The following is a 16,706-nucleotide window of genomic DNA, read 5'->3' on the forward strand; positions in this document are numbered from 1 at the left end:
TGTAATAACTATTACGTTTGCTTAGTTTGTTTTGGTTTAATCAATGTGTGCAAATGGAGGAGGAGGAGAGACCTCATCTCATCATGCGCTTCGGGTTTGCGCGATTCGGGTTTAGGAGCGCACCTTCCATGAGAGAGACGCAACAACTGTTTGTCTGTTTTGGAGGTGGCAAAGACAAAGTATAGATATTTCCTCACAAAGACTGTTACACTGGATATTTGCGAGTACATTACCCAGACCTATGGTGTGCCCAAATTCAGAGCGCACAGAGCAGAGAGCGCTTTGCCACCTCGGTGGCAAAGCTGTATCCTGGGGTGCCAATGACGTGATCTATAGTTTGCATTATTCGTTTTGGAATACTCAATTTAGATATATTACTGCATGGGATTTGGACTCAGAATAATGGCTGTACACAAGTATTTACAGCTGATAAGGAATCACTGTGAATACATCAATGTCAGTTACGTGTATTGAATGGATGGATGACAACTAAAAGCGTAATCAGACAAGCCTTTCAGTGTTATTTTGGACATAGACTAACATGACAGCTCGGACATCATTTTTAATCATCTCTCCAGTCTTGATGCTCCGGTCTCCAGCTACCCGTGGCATGCCGTGGCAATTATAGCCATTATTCTGAGTCCAAATCCCATGCAGTATATATCTAAATTGAGTATTCCAAAACGAATAATGCAAACTAGTAGATCACGTCATTGGCGCACAATAAGAAACACTTTTTTCTCCATGAAAACACGTGATTTATTTATTGTCACAAATTAAAAAAATGAAGATGCCTCCTGTGGCAACCTTTTGCTGAATAATACTCGATTTAACATTCAAATAAAATATTTCTCCTTTTGCATGTGGAGAATCCTCACCACAATAGTAATGCTGTGCAGATTAGCACCTTCCTTTCGAACGTATTAAATACAGACGCAATCACAATCCCCGCAAAAACTTTCAGGCTTGGTAAATCTCATTGCGTGTGGTAAATGGACCAATTTGCATTTTCCCCTACTAGTATTTAGCGCGTTCTGCTGGGTACGCCCCATATTGATTATTCATCAGGGCAAAAGAACTAAATGAATAGCGTGTGCTATTTTGCGCACGCTATTCTTTGCACGCTGTTAGTAGATCAGCTTGCACCTTGGTTTGCGGGTGCTGTCAAGTTTGCACAGGTTTTTACACACGCAAACCTTTAGTAAATCAGGCCCTAAGTGTTCTTGATTTGTTGATTGATTGGTTGATTCATTGATTGATTGGTTGATTGATTGATTGGTTGATTGATTGATTGACTCATTGATTGAGAGAATTGTGTATAAGTGAATGGCTGCAAACCTCAATGAACCAAGGTAACACTGTAATGAAGAGTGGGACAAAGTGAAATGAGAGATTGACAATGTCATACAGACAGTTTTTCCACACACTACTGAGCACTTTGAATTAGTTTTTCTTGACTAGATATTCAAGCACTATAACATGTCATGTGTTGCTATTCTTCTGAGGTTGTCATTTTAAAAATTTGAGATGTGGAAAGGACCAGGAGTTCGTTTTAACGTCCTGATTGAACCTTAGCATTGGATCAGGTTGAACGCTCTTATTCAGAGGACAAATGCTAACACCGGTGAATATCGTGCCAACCCCACAATTAATGGTTCATTCTCTACTCGCCTTCCTTTTCTCTTCACATAGAACAGTTCATGTTCTGCAGAATCACTTTCTTAAACTTGAGCCCTGCATCTTTCTCTCCACAAGCCACAGATTATACACCTGACTCCTTTTGCCTTCACCTCTCACACGCTGCTGTGTCCCAATGACAAAGACATGAGCTGCCTCCTCACAAACACAATAATGAGTCAAAATACGTGAATTAGACAACGTAACAATGGGAAAATCAGACTTTGAAAAGAAATATGGTTCTTTATTGACTGCATTAATTTTGTTATTGTAGTATGGCTTTTATTTAAATGTGCAAAGATAGCATATTAAAGATTGATTTTTTCAATATATTAATCATTGATTTAATCAATACTAATCTATAGAGTCTAATAGCTGGCTCTGTCTTAATAGGTCTTACTAGGTTCAGGCAGCAGGATTTTGTCAAAATCAAAATCATTCAAGATTAAAACTCCTGTTTTCTGAGCCTGGTGTTACTGAATTACACATTTGGCACCTTAATCCTAAATTGTCCTTCCAGACTCATAGTGTCTCTCTTGTGTATTGGGACTGGGCTGATCTCCACTGTTTCCCTTGTAGGTTAGCGAAACAGTTGCTCCACCACCTCCCCGCCCCCCCTACGGCTGTGCCTGCTTGTTGTTAGTCTTTCTCTTCTCTTGCTCCTGTCTTCCCTCCAGGTTATGGGCTGGTGCAGGAGGAGCTCCTGTCTCCGGCTTCCTTGCAGTACAGCTTGCCCTCTCCACTCAGCGTGGAGCCTTACTGGCAGGAAGTCTCTAGCCTGGAGTGTGCGCCCATCGCCACCACAGAAGAGGACACTTTAATGGAGATGTCGGACGTGCAGGTGTGGCCTGCAGGGGTCAGTCCCTCTCTGGTCACAGTGGAGGACTCTTCCCTGGAGGGCAGCAGTCGGGCTGACGACTCAGAGGGTGCCACGCTCTCTTTGCCCTACAGCTTGGGACGCCCGAGCAGCGGTGCCAGCGGGGCCAGCGGTTCCATCATGGAACTGGAGGAAGAAGAGGAGGAGGAGGAGGAGGAGGAGGAAGGAGAGGTTGAGGAGGAGGAGGCACCACAGGAGCTAGTGAGTGCACTGGCAGAAAGGGACAGGGTGAGGGCCAGTGGCGCCGTTCCAAAGGTCAACCTAAACGGGCAGCTGGGAGGTCAGAGGTCGGACGTGAGGAAAGTGGAGGCTTCGACGGTGGGAGGAGGAAGGAAAGGAGGAGTTGAAGGTGTAGGGCTGGGCTCAGTGGAAGGGATTTCTCTTGTTGCAGGCCAGCAGGTGTACGCCCAGCGGAGTGAGATGATTGGTGTGAGTCGGCTCTCGGAACACAATGGAGACAACAGGTGCGTCAACTACGAGTGTGCCATTTAAAAATCTAAAGATTCTTACTATTTATGACATCAACAGTTACCAAATAGGCATTTTCCTTTACAAAATATTTTCCTCAGAAGGAAATGTTCCAGAGCACTTTAGGTCATACTTTGCCACTAACTCTCAATTTCATTCCTACTCAACTCGGCAGGCCCTAGCCGTACATCCGCCTAAATGTCTGGAATCAAGAAGCCAATTTTTGTTTAGATTTAGAGGTGTCAAAGTCTGGAATAGTTGGTACCATATTGCAAACAATTGTAGGTCCCTAACCATTTTCAAAAGTCGCTTAAGAGAGCATTTAATTCAAAAATGTAGTCAAGAAAGGTCTTAATGTTCTTTTTCACTTCATATTCTGTGTTGCCATTTGTTCAGCTTAATACTCATATTTTCATGATCATGTGTACAGTCATTTTTTTATCTTTTTTTTTTATTATTTTATTTTCATTCATGTTCTACATGCAATTTTTATGATTTATTTTTATTTTTATGATTTTATATCCTCATAAGGATTTTGTTAAATGTTATTAGGTGGGGGCTCCTCATAAGCCTACTGGCTTGCTCGCTCCTCCCTGCACAGTTTCTTTTAACTGAACTTACTTGTGTAATGTTATTTTTTTGATGTTATGTGCTAAATAAAACTAAACTAAACTGTGCTCAAAGTCAACTCATCATGCGTGTACTCTGTTGTTCCTCTATCTCCCCACGTCTCATACGCTGTCTGTTTCTAGGATGGTTGGAATAGGAGCATTTCAACCCTACTTGCCGGACAAGGAGTCCCTGCAGGGCTGGGTGGGCTCTGTGTCAACAGGACATGACGGCGGTGGGCCCGGCTTGCACATGGCCCAGGACGCCCTCCTGTCTCCGGTGTGTGACACGGATTACTCTCACGTGCTGCGTGGGCTCGTCCTAAATGGCACGCAGCCTTTGGACAAGGGGCTGGGCTTCTCTCCTCAGGAGGCAGGCCAGCGAAGCTGGGAGCAGGAACTGAGGCGGGGCCAGGTCAGGTTGCCACCTGCTGCTTCCTGCACCTGGAGGGAGAACATCTATGCTAGTGCTGTTCGATTAATCGATTTTAAATCGTAATCGCGATTATGTAATTAGAACGATGTTAAAATGTGAAAATGTGAAAATCGTAAAATCGATTTTTCACTATTTTTTTTTTATTTATTTATTTTTTTTTTACCTTGTCTGCACACATATTAATGATTGATACCATATTAATGATTGATGGAAATACCTCTCAATACCTGCGACAAGTGCCCCATTGGAGAGGCTCTTTAGTGTAGGAGGGGGCGTTGGAACATGCCACCGGGTAGACCGGCTCGTGTTCCTTGCAAAAAACTTGCAAATGTGAACAGCAAATGTAATGACTGACATTACACACCTCTACCTCCTTCATGGGTTGCATTATTATTTAGCATGCAAAGACCCAGTTTAGTTTAATTAGAAAATGTCTTGTTTTATTTAATTGGAAATATAACTTACTGTATGTTTGCAAGTGCTGATTTGCTGATTTTTTTTTCAGAGATAAAACTTTATATTTTATTATATTTTTTAAAACTTTTTTTCAACTTATTTTACAGAGTTTTGCACTTTATTCATTCATTTTTGGTTTAATAAGAGCAAAGTTTGCACTTAAAGCCCAATGGGGCAAATGTTCAATAAAAAAACAGCATATTTGAAATCATTTCTTTGCCTTTTGTCAATTCACAAAATAATCGTAATCGTAATCGAAAATCGGATTTTGAGAGAAAAAAATCAAAATTTTATTTTTGGGCAAAATCGAACAGCCCTAATCTATGCCCATCTCGTTTTCCTATCTTTTTTGAATGATCAAATTGGAAGTCAATCATTCGATTTGATCTTTTTGATCGCAATCATCAACAATAATTTAATCTCATTTAACAATCTAATAATCATAAAAATTGACGATTGGTGATTTTGATCAAGTCACAAACTCAGACCAAAGATTTTATTTTTTCTAAATTATTCAACACTTTCAGATTGCAGACAACTCGAGAAGAATTTTGAGCAGCTGATTTGAAGTTGATTTTATCACCTTTTGTTGCAGAGAGAGGCGAAGGAGGAGTACTCAGCTGAAGTGCAGTTTGTTGATGAACAGGGAAAAGCTATCTCTAGAAAGGTAAGTCAGATGTGCTTTTGTTAACTTATATTCACAAACAAAAATTTTAACCCAAGCAGATGGCTTCTTCCTGTGAATCAATAGTTCCACCACAAAAATGTTGCTTCAAATTATTTTTCCCTATTCAAATATAATAACAAACCAACTATGACTCAGAAATAAGCTGTCACCTGGTCATACAAAATCATCAAAAGTTTCACAAAAAAAAAAAAAGAAAATCCTCATTATGGTGGGCACACTGATTTTGGCTGCTAATTTGGTTAAATGATTGACTACTAAATGATAATCAATGAAAGATGGATAATGTGTGAGCCATAGTTAGTTTCCTGCTCGAGTTCTGTTGAGGCTTCAGAACTTAACTGGTCCAAGTGTTGTTTCCTTCCCTCCTCCCGCCCTCCTTGCTCCAGGTGAGGGTGGATGTGAGACAGGGTGCTCAGTCATTGCAGCGCACCAGTCTGCGGAGAATTAGACACTGAAATACACATACTACCCAGTCCTTCAGGTACGGGACACGCAACAAGCACTGTGCATCCCAGTGCTTGGAGAGATGCTTGTGTGGCGACCGATAAGACATTTTTAGAGTATAATATTCTTTCACAAGTTGCTCTGTTTCACTAACGTTCAAAAATATAAGAACACTGACAAATGAAAAGGTTGGGTGCCGTGTAAAATGTCAGTTATTTAATCAGGGTTTTCATTGTTTATTAATAGCACAAAGACAGGATATCAAATACTAAACTGAGAAATTTTATTGTTTTCTAAATCATACAAGTATTTCTGATTGCAGATTCAAACCCAGTAATATTTCTCAAAAACTGTTTCTGAAAATGCCGTGTTACATCACTGCCTTTAGGAAACTGTTTGAGGAGATCAATTACTCCAGAGGAGCTCAATCGACTTTAAAAAAAACTCTGACCCAAATCAGAGAAGTATTATCCAGAATCTTTATCTTTTTCTCCACCGAAGTTCATATTTTGTAGCATTTGCTGTTCCTCAGAGGTGGGTTGTATAAACCTGTAATACCTATTTCAAAAGCAGCACACATGGCTGAGAAGAAAAGCAGGGTCAAGACAAGTGGGTGAATCCACCCCCTTTAAAATGTTGCTGTGAACAGAAAAGACATGCTAAAATGAGAACTGTTTTATTGTTTCTCTGTGGTTTTCATGCTAAAGCATATCACGGACATCAGATGTATCTCTGCTGTACCTGTTTCTGGTCTGCTCAAATCCATTCAGCATTCCAGAGGCGAAATAAAAAAAACACCCAGATTAGATTCACACAGAACAGACACAGCGTTGCGTGGACTCATACAGTGAGCAAATCAGAAGCGAGGCACACTTGTATATGAAACAAGAAAGTGGTAGTAGCCAAAATGAAATGCAGCAGATTCTCTCATTGAGTGCATTTAAAGCAGGTGTACTAAAATAATGTTATTCTTTCACTGGAGTATCACACAACTAGCAATGCATTGCAAGTTGCTGATGTTATATAAACTTTCAACAAGCCGGAGACTGATCGAGACAGTTCATAGCCATTGTTCCTGGGTGTTTCTGATTTAATTAACTTTTACAGGACTTTGTTTTTAATGCAGTTCTGTTATTTCATTTTAAATCTTAACCTTGCCCCAAGCATACAGAGATTCCTTCAGATTTTTTGATTCTTGTAGTGGAAGTACATACCCCCTCACTCAGTCATTAACTATATCAGCTTTATTTAATTTTATTATTCTGTTCAGGATCGCAAGATTATGTATCCTATAAGTTTCCAAACCTCTTGCTATTCTGTTTTTAATAAACACAAAATGGTGAACTTATCCCAGAATTCACTTTTAAATGATTCAGTCCTTCTGGGATGCTGGGTTACTCTGGCCACATTTTATTTTATTTTAGATTTTCTGATGGATGTCTTCTAATAAAATTTCTCAGTATCATCTTTTTGGTATACTGCCTTTGTATTATGTTTCATGCCTGAATATTATTTCATCATGTTTAGCTTGTACAGTATGATCATTTTACACAGCTTCACCTAATTTCTTTTCTGGAAGTGAAGCTTAATAACTGAGTACACTTTGACAATTCATTTTTAGAAAATCTAAGTAATTGAGACTATTTTTGCATGTAAATGCTGTTTTTTAGGAAAGGAAAGCCACTGCCAAACCATCCTCCACAAAAACACGACCAGACCGAAGAGGAAAATGATCAGTGGGGCAAGGACAACAAGGACAAAGAAGAATAATGACAAAGAGAATCATCCTCGGCCTGTGACCATGGGACATGTCAAAACAAAAGAAGAGGAGAAAAAAAAAGCTCAACTTGTAGTTTTATAATATTTGTAAAGAAAAATATCAAGTAAATTAAGGCATGATAAGTCGCTTTTTTATAAAAAAAAAAAAAAAAAGAAGACAAAAACAAAAAAACATAAATGTGAGTAAAACAACTAACAAAAAAGCAACAAAGTGCTTCCTGTGAACTGTAATCGCATGATGACTGCTGGTGCATGACCTTTGACTTTTTGAACTGTCATTATCTAGAAAACTGAAGGGGTACAAGGTACGAGGGCTGGCCCACGCATGGGTCGTAGGCCTTTTATAAGGACCTTCCCCCCTCAACTGGAGTGGTTTGTGTCAGCGAGTTGAGTCCAATAACACAACAGCCCAAAAAATTCCCACAAAGGAAGGTGGCCTACAAAGCAAGGCCTCTGCTGAGCGGACTGAGGCTTCTTTCACGGGACCCTTCCCCCTATGATTATTCTCAGTGTGATATATGCACTCTTCGCTATGTGGACATGTGTCGCTGTGTGTATGTGTGCGTGTAAATTTCTCTAGCGCATGTGTTTCTTGCTTCTGGCTTGGCGCTGAGCCCTGCCCCATAATTGGCTTGTTGTCTATGTGATGTCATAGCGTGCTCAGCGCTGGAATGAGAAAGCCGCTGCTTTCCCTCGCTTGTGAGTTCTTGTCTGAGTGGTTTTTTGTTGTTGTATGTTTTTTGGGGGTTCTTTTCTTTTTCTTTTCTTTTTTTTCTTCTTGTGGATGAGGTAGCTTCTTGTTATGTGTTTCTTTGGGACTTGTCGACTTTGATTCTCGACATTGGCTGACTTCTAGAGAGAACTGATCCTCTATCAACTCCAAAATTGTGTCTTCAAGATAATGGGAATGTTGTGTTTGGAAAAGGGTTGGTTGTTTGTGTGCGTTTCACAGCAGGTCTACAACACAAATCTTGATGTTTTCCTCCCTTGTGTTGTCTCTACATCCTTCTCAGTTTTATGTTTTATCTGAAGCCACTCTCCGTATCAGTGGTCCTCGTCTATATGCAGTAATGTCACAGGCCTCTTCCATCAGTTTGAAACTTTTGTGCTCCCACTTTTGTCTGTTTGCATCAGCTGGAGCGCCTCACTGTCAGCTTTTGGGTCTTTTTTCGACAAAGAAATATTAATGAATAATGAAGTGAAGGAAGTATGAAAGTTTGAATTCTTGAAGATTTTTGATGGCTCTCTGGCAAGTGTATAGTAGCATGACACTGCAGCAGCATGTGATTGTGAGAGGAACTGTGCAGCGAATACAAACAGGTAGCACTGTGATTGTCTTATAAACACTGACCCCAGACTCGTGAACTGTCAAGACAAACATTTAAACAGAACAAGAAAAAGCACACATACACATAAAGATGTAGTTGAATAATAACAGCCTGATCGGATTGTCAAAGTTTTGCAGCAGCAATAATATCTAATAAGAAGAAAAAACGGAAGCTGGGGTTTTAATCATCTTAAGAGTTTGAAGATGGAAGTTGTGCAGGACTGAACTCCTCGGTGGAGGCAAATGCTGTGTCCCAGTTGTCCGATCAACCTTGGAGTCAACAAGTCCAGAAGGCGATGCTGATGCAAGATCAGATGACTCAGCTGTAGCAGTGTTGACTGTGGAGGCCTGAAAGACTTTTCTTAGTTTTTTTTTATGTTTTGTTTTTAGCACTAAACGTAGCAAAATATAAACCAGGATACATTCATTTAAAACACAAAATATATGTTGAGACGTTCATTGCTGCCATGAGGTGAAATCCACCAAAAGTCAATTTTATTTTTTCTGAAATATTAAAGGTGATAGCATTTCTGAAAACAAACTGGCATTACTGTAAGTCATCCATCACTGAACACCTTATGCAGAAACCTGACGGCAGCATTATGTAGAGGTTGTATCATAGTAGCACACACTTCCCGTAAATCCAAACACACTATTTATCCCACAAGTACTGTAAATGCTATTGTAGCCTGAATGAGTGCGACACTGAATGAATGAACACATTAGGAATTACACATATGCACTTTTTTTTTCATGCATGTGAACCTCATCAGATAATAGCACACGTTTTTTAAACATATCACATTTTCCACTCAGGTTTTCAGTTCTGCTCTGTCAGAAACAAAACGTTTTTAAGGTTGGACTTATCCTCTGGAAGGGATAAGACGGCAATGCTTCAGAAGTGGGCTTTGCTGTTGGCTTGGGGCTGTGAGGGGCGGTAACGGTTGAGTAGAGGGTTTTGATGGGCGTATGAAGCTGGATAGTTTGTGTGCAGGTGTGATTGTGAGAATATGTGCATTTGTTTGGCTTAGTCCTTGATTCAGATAAGACCAAAAAGGACAGAAACCTTCTCCTATTTTGGTGCTAAGCTCCTGTGGTGGCATCGATGCCTCTGTTGATTGTGGTTATGATTATTGAGCTGTACCAATGAAGAAGAAAAATGAACCAAACAGACTTTGTGAAGAAGCAAAGACATGATGATTTCATTTCAAAAATGTGAAATATTTCAACTTATTCTTTCAATGCTGGCTTTTTTTTCCCTTTTTTGTCTGTGTTCAATCTATCTTTCATGACATTTTGAGTCAAACTCACTGAATTAGCTGAATTTCAAAGATTTCAGTCATGCTTTGACTGAAGGCCTTGAAACAACAGCCAGAGGAGACATGTGCTGGGCCAACTGCACTATCACTTAGCATGTAGATAACTAAGCATGTAGATGACTTAGCTCTCCAACGCAGTCTTACCTAAAACACAACGTTTTGAGTTGAATCTGCAGCTGTGCTATCACAGCAAGTAAATTCAAACTGGCTGCAAATTACATTAAAGTATATAGTATAGGCCGGCGTCAGTTCGTTACCAACTATGCCTATGAAAATATTTTTGAGACTTCAAGCCAGGACAGTTGAAGCAACTTGGGTTGTCCTACAAGTGATCATGGGCTTCTCTTGGCTATAGGATTGACCAATACGTCTGAGATGGGCTGTAGGTGAAGGGGCTGCCGTAAGAATTGGAATACCAAATCCGTATGCCTATGGAAACAGGAGGCCTCAACTCCATGTTTGACTGTCAGGTTCATACGCCCTTTGATAGACTATAAACTTAAAAGCCCAGGGTGACCATCCACCCTATATGGGCACCTCTGTAACCCAGGGTAAGGGAGGCCTAGGGTGTGCTGTCACTTGCCCAAGGTGAGCATCCAGGCTAGTGGAGGAGAGGACGTGCCTTACTTCTCCATTCTAGGTTCCAAGCACTGCCCCAAATTACATTAAAACATCATCTTTAACCCTGCTCTCAGTACAACCTAAATGAAATCTGTTGCTTTACACATAAAATTGATACTTTTTAGCAAAAACTTGTTTTTATTTATAGTAAAAAAGGACACCTGTTGAATTCTATCATCGTTATGAAGAGTTGGCGTAATTATTCCTGCTCAACTCTCTGATCATGTGTTAAGAAAGTAGTGTGCTTGAAGCATAGTTATTAACATGCATCAACCCTTTAAGAGGCAGTTTAAAGTCTCACAAGACATTAAATGGTACTAAAATCCTATGGTTATAGATTTATAAGCAGAAACAACATGAATATAATCATTGGGCCAAAATAAACAGCACCAAATACTTAAAAACCACATATAATGAGTGTGTATGTGTACATGCATGTATATTTTTGCAGTGTAATGACCCTGCTGAAAAATAGACTATGAATATGGATTTTTCTGTCTGTGTTTCATTTAGAGATAGGATTCTCCATGGAAATAAATTTGAATAAATACAAAAGAATCAGAATTGATTGATTAGAATTGTTCTGACATGAAGATATGTATAGACCATCATACCCTGTAGACCAGCTCTAATCATTTACAAGATTTAATGAACAAAGATTGGACGTAAGTCTTTTGGTTTTCTTAAATTAAATGCCTTTTAATATATCCATCTGAACTATTTTTAAGCGCAATTATTTTAACATTTTTAAAACAAAATTGGCATGTTGTGTTAAAGAAAGGACTTGGGCTGTTACCTAAATCCCACCACTGTGTCAGGTTTAAGCCAAAACAGAAGAAAGGAGACGTTTAGTGGTTGATGTTACATTTTCTGACTACACAGCCATTAAGATGACGCTTACCTTTAGCTGTACGTTAAAACACAGGCAAAAATAAAACATTCAAGTCACGCGACTTTTTTGCAGCTCGTTTAAACATCAGTGAAGCCAGCGCATTTGGCCCATCCTATGTTCACTAAACCTCTATAATTTACAACCCTTGCAGGTTTTGCATTTGGGAGGGTCTTGTAATAATAATAATAACACTTAAATAATTTTCATTTTCAGTCTTATTTGATTCGAGTTGGTGTTACTGTGCAGCACAAAATGCAACATTAAAGTTTTAAACCTTTGTAGCCACCCCACAGATGTCCATTGTGCGGCTATTTCTCTGTTTAATAGTTTCATTGGTGGAGATTTTAGTTATGTAGCATGAAAAGGAAACTCGTGCTTATGATGCAGGAGATCTAAACTGGTGGATGCATTTCAAAGAATAAAACAGGGGTTTTGTTTCACTTTTGAGGGGAATTTGAACGGATAGTTTCTGTACTAAAGTGTTAAGCAAAAGCTGTAAACCACCAGGCAAATACTGTTTCAATGTAACATGAGAAATAGTGTTTTGTTGAGACTGTAAGCAAGTCAGTTTTGTTCCTCAAGTTATAGTTTTAGGACAGACTGGCCACTCTTGTTATTTGTAAGTGTTCAGATTGGATTTGTGTCCAGACAGCCTCTATATGATAGGTGGTTGTTGTGGTAATGACGTATGCATCAAGATCCATGGACCATTTTCCTCTGTGACCCACGTCTTGGGTGGGTTGGTGGCTGTATCAGATAAAGAAACAAAGAGGGAGACATACTGTAGCAGAGCTTATCAAGTCTTTCTAAATTGCTCTACTAGAAGCAGCATTGATAAGGATTTTGGATTTGATGTCATCATTGTGAGTTGCACTTCGAGTTGCTGAAAATAAATATAAACATCAAATTTGAGGGGCCAAAGCAACTGGACTGAGGTGCATCTGTGGAAATTTGGTCTGAATCATATTTCCATTCTCATTTTTGTGGCTATTTTATAATTTTTCTTTGCAATCTGGACATGCCAAATAAATTTGTTTGGGCAGTCTGAACATGGCTATAATGTAAGGTTACCGCTTACATTATAGGTTGATCACTTTTCCTTTCCATCAGTTCTTGCAAGTGTAGCCAAACCAACTAAAAACATAATTTTAAAGCAGTACTCTGTGTAGCAGTACCACGTCTGTCCACATGGGGGCATAGCCCTGCAGTGATGACAAAAGATACACTGACAATGCTGTGTTGATCAGACACGGGCCAGCACATCTTGTAATGCTGCTTTCTCCCACTAGAGATGCACTTTGTTGCGTCTTACACAACTTTCCTGTGGTATGCTGCCCCCGTGTGATCAGATGTGGCGTTGTTTCATAAGGTGGCTTTAGGGACTATAACTTTGGCCTTTAATCCTTCTCTCCTCAGTTATCTCAGAGTTCAGATGTTATTTGACATTTGTTTTGTTTAAGAAAAAACTGGATTATACTTTTGATTTCTGACTAGTACGCGGGATCTTGTGCAATCTGACAAATCCACCTTAACCATTTTTGTGTTAACAGTATGAAAGAGTGTGCATGATGATGCTTCAAGGCTTGTGGATCCGATTGAAAAGGAATGTTTTTTAACAGGCATGTGACTGAGGAGGAGGACATGTAACCTACAATGATGTATTTCAAAACGAGTGTTGTACAATTTTAACTGTTGCAAAGAATAAAATTCACCTATACTCCTTTAGAATGGATACATGACAATGTAAACGCAATATTGTATTACTCTATCCTAAGGAATGCAACTGCACACATGCACAAAAATATGTTTTTATGAAAATATATGTATAAATATATTACAAAATATATTTAATTAGAATGCTATGCACCCTCATAGAATTGTTATGGATGTTCTTTAATGATTATCTAGACTAGGCCAACGCCCACATCATGGGGAATGTAGAGGCTTTGTATCTATGACCATTTGTTTTCTTTTCTTTTGTATTGGCCCGAGAGAGGATAAACAAACGTGAATATGTATACAAGCCTTTTGATCAGAATTGTTCTGACATGAAGATATGTATAGACCATCATACCCTGTACACCAGCTCTAATCATTTACAAGACTTAATAAACAAAAATGTGACATATGTCTTGTGGTCTTCTTTTTCTTTTAGAAGTTTTTATTGGTTATACATTAAGCAATATACATATGTTCACAGTGTTACAGGTTATAGAGAATAAAGAATACAAGCATAGTGTGGCTGTAACATTCAAATACAAGTATACAAGATCCCTCCCGCACCCACTACCCACCCCAACCCTCCCGACAATCCCCATTGTCCTTTTGAGACTAGATGCACATAAAAATGATTGTCTAGTGTAAAAAATAAAATTAAAAAAAGGAAAGAGGGAGAAAAAAGGGGGGGGGGGGGGGGGTACTATTAAATTGCAAAAATAATAATGAGGGATATTATGAGGGAAAGCCGCCGCCTCACTCTAAGAAAGTATGCTAGTTGTCATTCAGTGGTGTTTGTAAATTCTCATAATACTTCAAAAAGGGAGCCCAAATTTTTCTAAAGTTTTGTGAGGAGCCTTTAAGGGTGTATCTGATTTTCTCCAGCTTCAAAAACAAGACAAAAAAAATGTGTGTCTCCCAAACCAGTTTGTTCCACAGAACACAAACAAAGCTTAAGTTTACAAAACAATTGATAGAAAAACAAGCAAGTAACAACCAAATCTACCAATAAACTTAACTAAAGTGACGAGCCCCCATCTTGTCATGAACTGACCTCATCATGACAAAAATGGGAGACGACACACAGGGATAAATGTTCAAAAACAATGTATTTATTTATAATTAAATAAATCAAAATATATGTAAGGGGTAAGGTGAGGTGTGAGTCATCAGTTTGATCAGTGGTGTATGGCAGGTGTGGATGTGTGTAAGTGTAGTGTATGTGCAAGTGCAGAAAACTAAAGACAAACAAACTCAAAACAACCAAAAGAAAGCCATGCTTACTGAGCAGGGGAGAGAGGCCAAATGGCCCTGACCAGCCTGCTTAAATATTGGGCCTGATTGGAGTCAGGTGTGCCTCTAGGCACACCCATGCAGGCTGGTCCCCTCCTCCTGCACATGAACAGAACACCCTGTTAAGACAGGGTGGGTCGTCACACACCCAATCAAAGTTATGGGGATCCTTTATTTTTTTATAATTTTATTTTTTTATAAATATAAAAAAATATCACAGAATATCTGTACCGTTTCTGATTGGGTGGGCACTGCGCACCATTTTTAGACACAACAATGAACGCATACCGCAAAAGTTGTGTCTCGGCGGAGGGACCCGACGTCCCAGCAAAATGAGCACAACAGAAAAGTGTTCAGAACAGCACACACTGAAGGCTGATTTATGGTTCCGCGTTACACCAACGCAGAGAGAGTCTCCATCCCGGCTAGGGCGGAGAGCGCCGGTGCGGGTGGCGGTGCTGCGGTGCCGTGCAGGCTCTGGAGCCACCAGCCTGCCGCAGGACCTTTTAAATCAACGCACAGCCTACGCCGTAGGGTACGATTGATTGATACAAAAAAAAGCACAAAAAAAAGCAAAAAACATAAAATAAATGCAGCCTCAACAGGGCACAAACCAGTGTCCTATTTGGGCCGGTTTTCTGCTATTTTTTGCTGCTTTGCCAAAAATGCTACCTAATGATTTTCTACCTTTGCAGAGCTACAATTTTTGCCGTTATTGTAAATAAGAATGTGTTCTTAATGAACTGCCTGGTTAAATAAAGGCCAATGACTGAATGAATATCAAATAAAGCGATAGAATTGTTTTTTTTTTCTCTTTATCGTATAATGTTCACAATGTTTAATGCAATTCATGTCATGGGTAGTGTATTTTGATGGATCAAATACTCAACATCCCATATTATCCATTTTACATCGTGCAAGAAATGATTGGCATGGCAATCAAACTTTGAAAATCGATTGTGCACATGCACAGAACCACAAAGTAGCATTTCTCGGTAGGAAGCAAGGATTGGCAGAACACCGGTCCCAAGCCCGGGTAAATGCAGAGGGTAGTGTCAGGAAGAGCAATTGGGTTAGCATACTGTGGAGAAGATAGATGAACTGATATGATTATATTTCTATGCATTTCGGGGGTTTGACCCCCCCAATTTTTTTTTCATTGCCCACCCTACATTTCAGTCTGACCACCTTAGTGGGCCTCGCTAAATCCAGCCCTGGAGCTTTTTCTTTCCAGGAAAGAAGGATGAGACGTCTGGCAATCAAAGAGGAAAAAGCTATAATTAAAGCTGCAAGCAGCGATGAACGGGCCCTTGCACTCACGGCCACCGCCCCCCATAAGCATATCAGAAATGACACCACCCACGACTTCCTATGTCAAACCATTCAAAAGTTATAGCAGAAAAAAGGGACAACCAATCAGAAGAAGGGGCGGGGCTAATTCAGGCCAATGAAGGTCAAGGACTCCATACAGACTCTGATGACACCACCCACGACTCTCTATGTCAAACCATTCAAAAGTTATGGCAGAAAATAGGGACTATCAAATATTGACCAATCAGAAGAAGTGGTGGGCCTAATTCATGCCAATGAAGGTCAAGTACTCAAAACCGAGTCAGATGACACCACCCACGACTCTCTATGTCAAACCATTCAAACGTTATGCCAGAAAAAAGGGACTATCAAATATTGACCAATCAGAAAAATGGGCTTGGCTAATTCATGCCAATGAAGGTCAAGTACTCAAAACCGAGTCAGATGACACCACCCACGACTCTTTATGTCAAACCATTCAAAAGTTATGCCAGAAAATAGGGACTATCAAATATTGACCAATCAGAAGAAGGGGCAGGCCTAATTCATGCCAATGAAGGTCAAGCAGGGAGTCCAAATATCCACTTAGGGGGTCATGTATTTTTAAGGAAATGGGTGTACGGACCAATATGAAGAGCAACTGTGTATCAATAAAGGGGGTCCAGCTATGGAATAATTTAGAAAACGTACTAAAACTATGCACTACTGTAACCAAATTCAAAAATAAGTTCAAAAATAAAATATTAAATAAATACAAAACATTGATATGAAAATATTATAATAAGTGTTTGCAT

At 39.6% G+C, this 16,706-nt stretch overlaps 1 protein-coding gene across 5 annotated transcripts in view; it reads left to right on the top strand.

Moving 5' to 3' along the window:
• LOC133455370 (ankyrin-1-like) overlaps positions 1-13,712 on the top strand; it is a 105,081-nt gene extending 91,369 nt beyond the window's left edge. For 3 of the 5 annotated variants that reach the window (XM_061734361.1, XM_061734364.1, XM_061734363.1), the window contains 5 exons: positions 2,355-3,018; positions 3,775-3,910; positions 5,118-5,189; positions 5,597-5,691; positions 7,325-13,712. In XM_061734361.1, coding sequence (XP_061590345.1) covers positions 2,355-3,018; positions 3,775-3,910; positions 5,118-5,189; positions 5,597-5,665 — 941 coding nt within the window. In that variant the 3' untranslated portion in view covers positions 5,666-5,691; positions 7,325-13,712. The remainder of the gene's footprint in view (positions 1-2,354; positions 3,019-3,774; positions 3,911-5,117; positions 5,190-5,596; positions 5,692-7,324) is intronic. The other 2 variants (XM_061734365.1, XM_061734362.1) reach the window with 2 other exon arrangements.
• The last annotated feature ends 2,994 nt before the right edge of the window (positions 13,713-16,706 follow it).

Source organism: Cololabis saira, chromosome 11, assembly GCF_033807715.1.
Source record: "Cololabis saira isolate AMF1-May2022 chromosome 11, fColSai1.1, whole genome shotgun sequence".
In the NCBI taxonomy this organism is placed as follows: Eukaryota; Metazoa; Chordata; class Actinopteri; order Beloniformes; family Belonidae; genus Cololabis; species Cololabis saira.